General features: G+C 36.8%; 1 protein-coding gene across 1 annotated transcript in view; it reads left to right on the top strand.

Annotated features, from left to right (window-relative positions):
* dpydb (dihydropyrimidine dehydrogenase b) overlaps positions 1 to 14,727 on the top strand; it is a 146,298-nt gene that overhangs the window by 113,709 nt on the left and 17,862 nt on the right. The window contains exons 17-19 of the mRNA XM_084119557.1: positions 2,021 to 2,141; positions 4,096 to 4,215; positions 13,836 to 13,978. Of these exons, the coding sequence (XP_083975683.1) occupies positions 2,021 to 2,141; positions 4,096 to 4,215; positions 13,836 to 13,978 (384 nt within the window). The remainder of the gene's footprint in view (positions 1 to 2,020; positions 2,142 to 4,095; positions 4,216 to 13,835; positions 13,979 to 14,727) is intronic.

The following is a 14,727-nucleotide window of genomic DNA, read 5'->3' on the forward strand; positions in this document are numbered from 1 at the left end:
TCACGTTGCTCTCCAGAACCAAAGCACTAACAGAGGAGGAGATGCGGCTTCACTATAAAACACACTTTATTCTGCTCCAGATGTTGCTGGAGATGGGTTATTTTCCTTCGTTTAAAAGTCCTGAGGGACTCAAGCTGTATCCGATTCGGTGTTTTATTTCTGTATTTCTCGTACTTGCAGGACAATTTAGCTAAATTTGACTTTTTGCACTTACAGTCTTGTCACATAAAGGAGAACTAGTGTTCAAATTACAAGTGGTTTAGAGGAGGCCAAGACCCCCTATTTTCATTCATAATCACACCTAGTTATCTATCCAATCAGGGTGGGAGGTGGCAACCCAACCGCACCTCGAAGTGTCATGTAAATTTGTTTTTACAGCAGGTCGTAACCTCCAAAATGTCAGATTGAAATTGATTTAAAAGAAATATTAGAAACATCAAAAATAATGTCAATGACAATAGCAAGGTGCAGTGCTATGTGTCTATAGCAGATATATTTAGTGTAGCATGGGGTAAAACTGATCCTGGTTACACTTTTATTTCTGTGGTGAAATTGAAGAGACAAATGCATTATATACACTACCGTTCACTACCAGGCTCGGTAAGATTTAAAAAAAAATATATATATTTACAGCAAGGATGCATTACATTTATCAAGAGTGACAGTTAAGACATTTATAATGATACAAAATAAAAAATGATTAAATGTTTGTAACATAAGTAGAAAGTTATGTTACATTTATTGTAATTTAAGTTTTGTTTCAAACAAACATACAAAATACTGTATAACATTATACAGTACATGTATTCACTGTCACTTTTGAGCAGTTTAATGCACCCTTGCTGAATAAGTGTTAATTTCTTTGAAAAACAAATGACTGACCCCAAAAACTTTGAACAGTAGTGTACATTCAACAAGTCAAGTCACCTTCATTTATATTGATAATTTGCAGTCACGTGATATCTGGCGGGCAACAAACGCGGTTAGTGCCAATCCAACTATCTGACATGTCGTGTACACCTCAAAACACCAACTTTTGTATATTAAAACTGGCAAGATCCTTGATTAGTTTACTGGTTTTCGTTGCTAGAGAATGACGTTCTTGCCCGCCAGCCAGTACAACTGACGTCACGTGCAAAGTATCAATAGCACTTTATACAATACAGATTGTTTCAAAGCGACTTTACACTGAAGTAGCCTACCTACTGTTTTTTGACAAACAGGTCGTGTGGTAATTTAATTGCCGTCTGAATCCACATCTCTGAGTTTACAAGAAGAGATTCAAAATTCACTTTTTAAATCCTTTTTGATCACTGCTAGAGACACATTTGTGTAACTGGACTTGACTGCAATCCTATCAGAAAGGTTGCACAAGCAATATGCTTTGTTTTAATCTAAATATTATATCTCTATATATTATTTTTGTTGCTTACTGAATGACAAGGACATGAGAGACCTGAGCTGTTCTGAGAGAAGGCTGGGGGAAGGGAGCGGGAAAAGGCAGCCGCATAAGTAAAAAAGCAACATGAAGGCATCGGTGTGTTTCAGACGACATGCTCAGACACAACAGCGTTTTCCTCCCTGGCCACATCTGAGAGAGTTTGTGAGGGGATCGCTAAAACATTTGGAGTCCTTGGTGTGTGTGTGTGTGTGTGCGTGGGCGAGCAGCAGAAAGAGAGAGACTGAATGTGAGTGAGGAAAAAAAAGAGAGATTGAGAGAAAACACATTTTGAACATTGCCTCTGTGCTCTGTGGCCAGTGTTCGGTGAATATTTAGGGCAGCCTTGCTGTTTTAAAATGGACCAGCAGATGAATTTGAATGAATGAGATATGCACCTCAAATGTCCCAGTTTGTGCTCTTTGCCGTTTTGGGTTTGACAAGTCTCTGAGTCCCTGAATTAACAGCAGGAAGTTCCTGAATGTCCAGAATGAATGTCAAAACAAGTCTTGAATAGCATTTTCTTTCTGTGATCTACAGAAGCCTGTAATGAAATTTGACTCTTCATCCCCATCACTCTAGGACACCGAGCTGGTGAGGAACATCTGTCGCTGGGTCCGAAGGGCCACCACCATCCCCTTCTTCGCCAAGCTCACACCAAACGTCACCAACATTGTTGACATCGCCAGAGCTGCATATGAGGGTATGAGCAGCCTCACCTACACACACACTATATACTGTATATTTATACACACTACCGATCAAAAGTTTGGGGTCTGACTTTTTTGAAGAAATATTTTATGCTCACCAAGGCTATATTTATGTGATCAGAAATACAGTAAAAACAGTAATATTATGAAATTACATTTTAAAATAACGTTTCTATTTGAATATATTTTGAAATTAGTCATTTAAAATAATTTATTTTTGTGATGGCTTCAGTGTCACATGATCCTTCAGAAATCATTCTAATATACTGATTTGATACTCAAGGAACATTTCTTATTATTATCAGTGTTTTGGAATTTTTGAATTTTTTATGATACATTTTTTCAGGATTCTTTGATGGATAAAAAGTTCTAAAGATCAGCATTTATTTGAAATAGAAGTATTTACTGTTACTTGATCATCCATCCTTGCTGAATAATTTTTTTTAATTTATTTTGATTTGAGATGCACCGATATGAAAATTTTGGCCGATACTGATAACCGATAACCCTTTGTATTTGAAAGCCGATAACCGTTATATTGGCCGATCTAAATCTAAATCCAATTTTTTTAAAATCATTTTTAAGAGCTTGATTAAAAAAAAAAAAAGGTAACCCTTTAAAGCCATGACTCAAGCACACAATTATAATGTTCTCATTATAATTTTATGTAGCCTATATGACAGACTTGCGCTGCACTTAACCTTATTTTTCTTTTTGAAGTGATTTCAGTCATATTTTAAGCTACCGTATATTCAAAACCATCATGGTGAACAGTGCGCATCTGAACTGTCTCAGCTGAAGGAAATAATCCATTATTTATCGGCTTTAATATATCAGCCAAATTTTCTCACCGAGCAGATAACGATAACATTAAAAATGAATTCATATCGGCTGATACCGATATGGTAGCCGATATATCGTGCATCCCTAATTTTAATGTATGGCCATAAAATGTGGAGAGAAAAAAACATCTATTTGAAATAGAACTCTTTTGTTACATTATACAGTACATGTATTCACTGTCACTTTTGAGCAATTTAATGCACCCTTGCTGAATAATTGTTAATTTCTTTGAAAAACGAATGATTGACCCCAAAACTTTGAACAGTAGTGTACATTCAACAAGTCAAGTCACCTTCATTTATATAGCACTTTATACAATACAGACTGTTACAAAGCAACTTTACACTGAAGTAAATTCAGTGTTGATTCAGTTTTGTTGTAGAGATCAATTATTAAATTAGTTCATTTCATCTATAAAGCAGTTGTGCAAAACATTGTCAAAGTCCAGCTCAGTTCAGTTCTCATACAACAGTCAGATAAATAATATTGTTGAATGTTAAGAAAAATGACCTAAAATGACCTAATCAGTTATTTTTAAATTACATTTTCATAATCATGATATTATAATTAGGACATGCATAATTATTCTACTTTATTCTGAAATAGATGTTTATATATCCCATAGAATGTACAACGGTTGTATCTGTGTGTACAGAACTAAGTGGTAATCAGCATATTCTGATTAAACAAAGACGTTATCCCTGATATTCACTTCTGCTTACTCATGCCGTTTATTACACTGCAATTAAAGTCATTTAACCCCATCATTCCTTCTCATTCATGTCCTTTACTATAGAAGAATGAGAGGATGAAGGGGACATTGTACAGTGTAGGCCAGTAACCTTTTTAAATACAAGATTTTCTGTGTATTGATTTACGTTCAATTTGTTCTTTTATAAATCTTGATTTGTTCCTGCGTAACATGGGATGAAATCCATACAAATTAGCATTTATAAACGAGACCCTGGTGAGAGGTGATGCTGATCTTTTTGACAGGGTTACCAAGAGCAGTGTATTCATATGATGCTACATTACTGAAACAGCTTCTTCAACACAGTGTGGCTGGTTCAGGCTTTTTGTAAAAACCTCTGTGGTTGTTTGTAGGCGGGGCAGATGGAGTCACAGCCACCAACACCGTATCTGGACTGATGGCTCTCAAAGCCGACGCCACACCCTGGCCTGGGATTGGCAGAGGCGCGAGAACTACATACGGTGGCGTTTCTGGTAAGAGAGCGAGAGAGAGTGTGTGTGTGTGTGTGTGGTGTTGGCTGCAGAGATGTCTGGGCTTGCTCTGGTCAGGTCCTGCCTGCACAGACAGATGGACTAGATCAGGTGTGAAAGTACTGGGCATGCTCTCTGCTCTCTGAAAATGGATCTACAGTGTGGGAGGCTTATAGTAAAAATTACATGAATTCAGCTTGAAGTACACTGCAATAAAATCATTTTGTTAATCAGTATTTTTAGCTTATTTTGCCAGTAGAAATATTTTTTAAAGATATCTTTAAAACAAGGTAGATTTACTTGAGAAGCATAATTACATATTATTCAATCAATTATTTATCAATTAAATATTAAATGATATTATTTTAAATGATATTTAAAAAAAATTATACATTACTGGTAAATAGTTTTTTCTTGTTTTAAGCATAATTTCAACAAAATTGTGTGTGACTTATGCTTAAAGCAAGAAACATATAAACAGTTTACCAATAGGGTAAGAAACACAACTAAACTTATTTCAAGATTCAAAACATGCTTTAATATGCCAATCACTATTTTTGAATTCAATTAAATTCAATTAAAAAAAGTATGAAAAATTAATTTAAAAACTACAAATAATGCTGTTTTAATTGATAATAATATATTTTATACATTACTGGTAAATAGTTTTTTTCTTGGTTTAAGCATAAATCCAACAAAATTTAGTGAGACTTTAAACAAAAAAATTATAATTACCAGTGGGGTAAGGAAAATAAACTTCATTTAAGATTACATTTATTTGAGAAGCAACATTCATTTAATCCTATCATAATCAATAATGAAATTATTTTTCATACATTATTGGTAAATAGTTTTTTTCTTCTTCTTGTTTTAAGCATAAATCAAACGAAATTTAGTGAGGCTTAAAAAAAGAATAGAAAATAGAAAAAAACATGTCTTAACACAAGTAAATTGGGCTGCGTTTCCCGAAACCTTCTTAACGCTACGTCGTTCTTAAGTTACACCTTAAGCTGTACCTTATCGATAATACGTGTTTCCCGAAACGTTCTTAGTTAAGTATACCTTCTGTAAGTCATACGTTCGGAAGGTTGGTCTGGACCACTCTTAGCTTTACCTTATCACTGTTGCAGGTATACATGAATATAATTCTGAAGTTTTAATACACCCAGACAGTGTTCAATTAGGCTAATTCAAGTGTTTTCATACAAAGAATAAAATTGTCATTACACTGATTGTTGTTAGATTTTTAATTATATTATTATATACTATTAATTTAATTAAAGAGCACTTTTAAAGGCCAGTGAAAGCATAGGCTACTGTCAGTTAAGTCCTATTCGGACGCTAATTGTTTCTCATGGGCTCGTATTTTAAACATTTACAGGGGTAAGTCGGTGATTTTAGTGCTGTCCGAATCCATAATATCAGTGTTTTTTTCTCACCCAACCCGCGTAAAAATCCCTGTCCAAATTAGTACGTACTGTTTTTTGACAAACAGGTCGTGTGGTAATTGAATTGGCATCTGAATCCACAACTCTGAGTTTACAAGAAGAGATTCAAAATTCACTGTTTAAATCCTTTTTGATCACTGCCGAGCACCGTACGTAAGATGTACACTTTTATTACTGAAATGCTGGAAAGTATTTACAAGAACAATATTTAATCGCAGCTCCACCTCAGCGAACAAAAATGGGAAAGAGAAGAAAGCACGTAAAAATTTGAAATGGTTATTATTTCGGTAAATGGTAAATTATTATTATTTATATTATTATGGCAGCAATATATGATACAATTTTAAAATATGTAGGCTAGGCTATTATAGGCTATTATAGTTTGGATTATTTTTTATAATATCCCATGAGTCCTAATAAATGCAATTTCAACTATTTCTGAAGTGCTTCTTTTATAAAGAACATCGCTTTCTCACATAATGCAGTGAAGCAGCCCCTGCGCGAGAGAATAATTGATTCTCGAGCCATCGATATCAACCAATTCAGCACCATCGCCACGGACAGCACCGGGTAATGTCGCACGTAAGAAGGAATATCTTAAGCAGCCTTCTAAGGTATGGTTCGGGGAACACGCGTAGTAATGGTATACCTTTAGTTAAGTTATACCTTAAGAGTCTTCTTAGCGCTCTAAGAGACAACTTCATCGGGAAACGCAACCTTGATCAACCTTGATAGTTTTACTGATAAACAAGATAACTAATTAAGATTTTTTTTTTTTTTTTTTTTCGCAATAGTGTAATATTATTGTACATATATCCCTACAAATGTGTGTACACTACAGTCAAGGTTATACAAACAATGTATGCATTTACAAATTGCTTTTATTAGTGTATGGAAAGAACATTCATTATGCATCTGTGCACTTATTACCACTAATAAAGACAATCTCTGTTGTCACACATATAAAACAACATTTAACAGATTAAACGGCAGATGATTCATTATAGTTTAAGCTGTGTAGAGTTCAGTGTGTTTAAGCTTCACCTCAGCACACCTCTCCCTTCTCCCTTCAGCTGAGCTGCCACAATGTCTGCAGAGGCAAGGACAGGGTCAGAAACACGGCCTGCATTAAAAATTAATACTCATACTATTGAGGCTCTATTTTATGCAAGCAAAACTGGATGGCTGTCATATTTTTCACTTTTAAAGTCTTATGGACCTCACCCAGCAGCTCTCCCATGGGACCCAGCCTTGCAGCAATGGTCTAAGACGCTGCTCGATACCAACCTATTGATCAGCGGGGCCCTAAAGGGCCCATGCGGCCCCACATATTTTATCTACTCCCAGTACAGTAGCTATCCTCAGACTTTTTGTTTCAGAAGCCCATATCCAGAGCACATAAAAGCATGTGCAGAGCATCCAGGGGCACATAAATGTGTGCCGCCCCGAGCTCTCGGTGGAACTGGCTTGATTCTCTAATGTATTCAGTAATTTAATGTTTAACTCGGCAGCAATGGCCAGGTTTAAGGTGCTTTAATTTATGTGGCATCTTTTTTTTCACAACTTTTTAATCTGTTTTTATGCAAGATTTTTGCATTTGCCACTAATGTTTAGTATAGAGACAGAGGGGGTAATTATAACCACTAGTTGATTAATAAATATTTGTTTTGTGCTGTTAGTTCCCCCACCCACAATTGTTTTTATTCTCAGATTGGTTCAGATCAGGGGTTTTCCATTGATTCAATAATCAAAAGGTTTCCTCACATGCAAAGGTACTAAACAAAACTTAAGCAGTTTCATTCTCATGTCGTACCAATCCCGTAAGACATTTGTTCATCTTCATAGTGTAATACACAATGCCTACACAACTACCACTTTCAAGCCCCAGAAAGGTAGTAAAAACATAATTTAAAGTAATCCATGTGACTCCAGTGGTTTAACCTCAATTTTATGAAGTTAGTGCTTTGTTTGCACAAAAGAAAAAAAACATAATTTTCCACTTTATTTAAACGCGTTCACACAACAATGTCTGCTCTGGCGTCAACACAACACACATGTGTTGCGGTGCTCTTGTGAACGCACTGGAGATTAATATTTTGTAAATAAAGTGGTACATTATGTTTTTGGAGTGTCAGTGGAGGAACAGGAAGCTCTCAGATTTCATTAAAAATATCTTAATTTGTGTTCTGGGTAATTAATGACAGAATAAATTTTTTTGAGTGAACTAAGCCTTTAATTTATGGCAAGGTTCAATTATGGTTTGAACAATAAGTGCTTTCCTTTCACATTTTTCCTGCTTCAAACATTTTTTAAGTTAGTATACAAATCTAATAATATGGCACTGGTTCAAGACGAGAAGGAGATGACAACATTTCACCAGATTCAGAATCAGAAACATATTAAAGGATTAAAGAATTCTGTTATTATTTATTTAACCTGGTGTTGTTCCAAACCCAAGATTACTGTCCCTCCATTGAAAGTCCATTACGCTTTCAAGCTGCTCAATCGCACATGCAAGAACAAAGGACACTGGTTCTTGTGCGTTAAGCAAGCACCTTTGAGCTCCTGTTTACCATATTTGATGAGCTCTATCTATGTGCATTGTTAAATATTCATATGTGAATAAAAGCCGAAATTAAATCAGTTTAGCATATAAACCGAGAGAAAATCGCTCGTTTCTTATGGATTTATTTTATGATCTCTTTACACCAAATCTTTGATGCATCTAAAAGTTTATAAAGGGCTTTTAAGTCTCACGTTTCAATAAAAATATCTTTATTTGTGTTTTAAAGATGAACAAAAGTCTTATGTGTTGAGGTGAGTAAATGATGACAGAATTTTCATTTTTGGTTGAAATATCCCTTTAAAAATCTGTTGTCAACAACATAAAGAAACTTAAATGGCTTTCTTCAGTTCTCCTTCTACTGGTTCTTAAAACGTTTTTTATATATACATTATACATTTGTTGCTGTCATAGTAACATATTATATAGTCTGTGATGGTAGTCTGTGTACATTGCTTCAGATGCAGCTATGTTTATGATTATATGCAATGTATCTGCCAATACGGGGTACAGATCCAGGCCGCAGTTCCGGTAATTGCTGACCTCTATTCTAGATCATATGGTCACTTTATTTTTCCTCTGGTTGTGCCTCCCACTGTGATTTCATTTAGCTGGCAGCGTGCTCCTCATTTGATGTGTGTTTTAATGATTGGTCATGCCGACCGACTAGTCTGCTGTCACAGATATATTATTGCATCTCTTTCATTGTGCATGGAAAACCATGTTCCCCAGACGCCCTGGCAGCATCGGCAGGCGTAATTAACAGAGAGCTGCACCGTCATCCCCGTCTCTTATTTGCTTTTGTTATCTGGCTGGGTGTTATATTCGGATGAAGATAGAAATCGTAGAGGATGCTAAGACCCCACGCTCTGTCTCGCACTGTGTTTGGAATTATTAATCAGAGAGTCTGGCACTGGGAGCGGACGCCTCGCACTAACAGATGCCACCGATGGCCTCACTGAGCTGTCAATCACCTCAGCACGGGACCAGACTGAGGATGGCACTCGTCCGGAGCTGTGATAGAGTAATGAGGTATTGATGAAAGATACAGAGCGCTAAAGAGTACAGGATAGTCTCTGTTCTAAGCACAGACTGTGCTCTCCATAAAGCACGAGTGTGATACCGCTGACCCTAGCAGCATACAGAAAAGAAAAGGCCTAAGACATGTAGGTTCCTAACAGAAGCCTCATTAACCGTGAGTACTTTCTCAGAGCTAGCGTGTAAGAAGTGTTGAGAAATTTTGCAAAGTTGTAAGTATGGGTATTGTAACAATTCCGAATTTAAAGAAAAGTTCATTTTTCACATTTAATTGTACTTGGTATACTTCACAAATACGGTACTAGTGGTGCCCATAACCTCATGTCTGAGTGACCAGCTTGAACCCGAGCAGGGAATCTGACTAGGGAAATCTTTCACCCTCACGCAAACTACACGCTAGAGTGCAGATAGCTATGGAAATTACTAGATTTTGATATATACTCTTTCCTTTTGAAGTCACTATGATATTTGATTGTATAGTGAATGAAACTTGAATATAGTTTATAATCTGACCACTCTCAGGTCGAGTTTTTCTTCAACATGGTTACGATCAGGGCTTGACATTTACTTTTTTGCTCACCAGCCACACTGGCTTGTGGTTTTCTAAAGTTACTAGCCACTCACACAATTTTGGCATCGATACCATGGGGAAAAACTGCCATATAGATATTTTTTATATTATCATAATTTGGCAGTTTATACTGTTTATACAATTTATACTGTCACACATGGGTTTTCTTTCCCAACTGTTTGTATTCACTTAAAACATAACTGACTGTGTTTACGTGAATACTCACCAAGACTGGCATGTTGACATTATTTTGTGTATTTGACTGTTTAAGTCAAAACAAAAAAATAAATCCAAAAATGTAGTACTGCAGGGCTGCCAACTTTTGAGTTTAGCTTGGAGTGAGATTTTCTTTTGGTGGGGTATGCAAAACAAATATTGCATCACAATAAGTGTAATTGTGATTGTCAAAACATTTGGTAACTAAATAGAATGTTATGAAGTTTAGTGACAACATGTTACAATGTTTACATTGTACAATGACTGGTAGGATACAGTTTTTATTATTGCTTGACAAAAATTTCAATTCCATTCTTGTGATTTGATTCCGATTTTGATTCAATATTGACTAATTTGGATACATGTTTATTTTAAATTTTATTTAATGCTCACCTAATGCTGTAAACATAGAGGGCCCAATCTGCTGGTATTATTAAAGGTTAAAAATAACAAATTAAATATAATACTGTTTTTTTTATAATAACAATTATTTAATGACATAAGTAAAAAATATAATAAATATGTAATATAGTGCTCAGAAAAATCTCCTCTCTAGCTATTTTTTCTATTCAATTAACATGCTATGGTCGTTAAATGGCTTTCCTGAGGTAAATGTAACGTTATGTGACATAATTGTTCTCCTGCTGTTATATTCACCTCTTTCCGTGGTTGAAAAACACTAATTGGTCGATATTATTTATACTTTCGGTAAGTTGTACTGCATCTTTAAATAAAAAAGTAACAGATGATCGGTTCACGTGCACTTGAACTGAGGCGCTCAGCGATCTGTCACGTCACATTTACAAGCGCCAAACGTATTTTTGTCTGAATTTCGTAATAAAATTGACGGAATCTAAGAGCTGAGAATTAGTTTAATATTAAAAGTACCTCTTTGCTCCGCAATTTTTCTGTGCGTGAGAAAATGGATGTGTGGCATGAGAGCGTGTGAAAAGTGTCAATTGCGTGAGTCTCACGCTCAATGCGTGAGAGTTGGCAGCCCTGGTACTGAGAGGAGGCTTTATGTGCGCGCACTTTGGGTGTGAGCACAAAATCTGCAGAACAAATGAAACGAGTGAGTGATGGGAGGCGGGTTTGTGCATCAACTCTCTGTCAGAAAGATAAGAGAGCGAGAAAGCGCAGCTGGTATCGTGTATCTGTTCAGCAGAAAATTAGTATTGGAAGAATTTCAGAAATTTCAGTATCGATTTTATGTATCGAAAAATCGATATTTTTGACAACACTACATCGCACTTATTATTTCAGGTGCCAGACTACAAGTGAAAAATGTCGATATTATATATATATTGGCGGGTGTTGATGTCAAGCCCTGGATACGATTATAAAAATTATAATCGTATGCATTTAATTTATAGTTTAAGTAAAACTCACAGGAAAATGAGATTTGACTTGTTAGTTCAGTAAGACAAAACATTTATTTAGAGTATAAATGTATGCCATGATGACCATTGAAACTGTACTTGAGGGTTTAAATAAAATTATGCCGGCAACTTCACTGCAGGTACTGGTGACAAACAGGCGTGAGCGACCCTGTTTGACAAGGACATGTTGGGGTTGTCAGAGCAACAGGAGCTGTCAGCGCGGCTGGCGTGAAAAACAAGAACAAAGCCCAGGGAAGGACAGAGCCAGTGCCACAATAACATCACAACAATATCACAGGACTGAAGCTTTTCTTGAGTGGAAGTGTGCTGCCTGACAACATTATCGGTGTCGGCTGCCATAGGATGACAAGTGCTTTGATGGCTCTCAACCTCTGTTGCACAAGTCGTGTCCATATTAATGTGATTGTGACATCACTCAAAGTACAATAGCCCATCGCCGGATGAGCTGTAGCGTTTGGAACCAGATGTCTTACTGGGACATTATTACCTCGAAACATATTTGACTCGCGCTGACATTAAGGAATGATGTGTTCAGAGCTCCAGCCTCTCGACTTAAGCTGCAGTGAGCCGAACCCCCATCTCTAAATCACACCCAAATGGCTTTCGTTGCGAGCCGAGTAATGTCTTCTTATGATATTAGGTTGTCAGAACAGAGCAGAGATGACAAATTCTACCTGACGTGTCATCCATTCAGCCAACAGGTGGAAGAGCAGAAAAAAAAGTGAGGGCGGCAGGAAATGCCAGAGGCTTAGGGAAGCGCCCATATGTACATAATTAACCATGCGACATGGGGATGCAAAAAAACATGTGCCGTGATTGAATTTATCTACCCAATCTGGGAATAGTGTGGATGATGAGGATCGTTTAGCACGCCAGAGTGGGGCTAAAAAAGAAAGCTGTCTCGAGCCATCAAACGGTGGAAGTGGAGTTCTGAGCCGCGCCGACGAAATGAATGTGGACAAACGTGCGGCTGTGATCAATGAATGGGAAAATGAGGTTAAATGTAATGTGATAAACACTTCCATCTGTCTGGCTGATCAGAAAGCTGCTCGGCTTTTATTAGGGAATCCTGCCATCCTCAGAGATGAAGACGGAAAGGCACGGGGAGGGGAGGGTTGTGCTGCTGCATAAGTGAACTCAGACACCTGTAGACACAGTCGCTCTGATCCAAAACCTCACAAAAAAGCCTCACTGTCTACCCTAAATGATGTGAAACCTCTTAAGTGACTGTTATGAAATACTCTACATAGGCAGCAACTCTGCCACACAAACTCAGGAGACTTGACTCACAATATGGTGCTGCAGGAATGAGTCTTAAAACCTAGAAACAAGCATTTTTGCACGTTTTTTTAAATGGGTTTTTGGTTAAATGCTTGAAATAAAGTCTTAAAATACACCAGTAATCCCATACTCATGATTTTGAGTTTTTAATATTTTTTTGACTACAGAGGTTGTCAGGGACATTACATGTCATCATCTTGAACAGGTGAACTCATCTACTCACTAATCTTCACAGACCCTAAGGGGCATTGTGATAGATTTTACCTGCAATCTCGTTTTTTCGTTTTTCTTCTTCTTCCCCATCACCATGTCCCCTTAGGGGCTCCTTACTAATCCACTTTTACAGCCTTGTTGCGTTCATACTCACACTTGTGCAAAATATTCTAACTGGGTATGTTTACACGACAACCATGCACTAAAAAAATTATCATTTTTAGCTGCATTCTGGGATCATAAAGATTTGAATAGAATTTGACTAAAACGAGGTGTCTTAGAAGGCAGCGTAATACTTAAGACGCTTACCTTCTGAACAGCCTTTGCATTAGGAGTGCGCTTATGATTTTAAATTACGGTCTTAAAATGCTGCCTACATAGGAAATTCACTAGGTTTTGAAACAGAGCAAGAATTTGTCTATTGGTTAAGTTTTTAGTAAGTAGGATTTTTGTGTTTGAAGCAATATGTACATTAATTTAAAAAAATTGGGGTCAGTAAGATTTCATTCTGGGCAAAGCTGCATTTATTTGATCAAAAATACATTAAAACAGTAAGATTGATTACAATTTAAAATAACTGTTTTGTCAAATTTGAAAGTTTAAAATAACTGTAATGGCAAAGCTGAATTCACAAGGTCACGTGATCTTTCAGAAATCTTTCTAATTTCTTTAATGTATGTATATAATGATGTATATCATTTTTATATGTCCTTGCTAAATAAAAGTGTGAATTTCTTTCAAAATAATGATCTCAATGACCCTGAACTTTTGAATGGTAGTGAATGTATGAGACGTGCTCTGATCACATGTTGAATTTGTAATTATGTTCGAACTGATTTTATATAATTATTGTTTTACAATTAAAAATGTTTTTCTGTCCTGAATTTGGATAGGCAATGCAATTCGCCCCATAGCTCTGCGTGCGGTGTCAGCTATAGCAAGAGCACTTCCTGGCTTCCCAATCTTGGCTACCGGTGGCATTGACTCAGCAGAGTCTGGATTACAGTTTCTTCATACTGGAGCATCTGTCCTGCAGGTAACCACTTACATTCATCACCAACTACCATCAACTCCATTAGTGATTGTAAGACTGGAGCCGACAACCTTTTATTTATCAGACTTTAAACCACTAGGCTATGCCTCAGCCTGATAATGTCCTCATTTGTAGAACCGTGGCTTGGGTAAAAACACATTATTTTTGTTTTATACGATATGCACGCTTAACGCCTGAGTTTAAACATGTGCATTAAGTAGTCTGTTCTAATCAATCCTTAATAAGGAGTCTAGAAATGGCTACGCTCACACAGAGCTGCTACAGCCGAGGAGCAACAACAATCTCAAAGCAAATTGCAATTTACAACATGGCTCTGAACAAGTTGTTAGTGCAAATAAACCCATTATCTCAACATGATGCCACAGCCTCCGAAATCTCTTTTTAAATAAATAAATCAAAACACTCATTATGTGCTGAAATAACGTTTCACGAGTGCCTGGGAGTTCTGGGGGGGAAAAGACTGGAATTAAAACATTTTAATCACACCCACATGTAATGGCAGAGTGCTGGCTCGTAGTAACAGGAGTTGTAAACTAGCCAAGTCCTCACTACACTACAGTTGAATCGGTGTCACCAGCGGGTTACAGCAACACATCGTAGCTCCATTTCCTGCATGGATTAGATTATTCCAGTGAGCTGCCCTGGTGAACAACGTTAAATTATCTTAGACTCAAGAGGCTCCGCATATATTTCTCCATGGTACTCGTGATGATCAAGCTTTTTCTCATTCA

The sequence above is a fragment of the Abramis brama genome (genome assembly GCF_963993115.1).
Source record: "Abramis brama genome assembly, chromosome: 7".
Lineage (NCBI taxonomy): Eukaryota > Metazoa > Chordata > Actinopteri > Cypriniformes > Leuciscidae > Abramis > Abramis brama.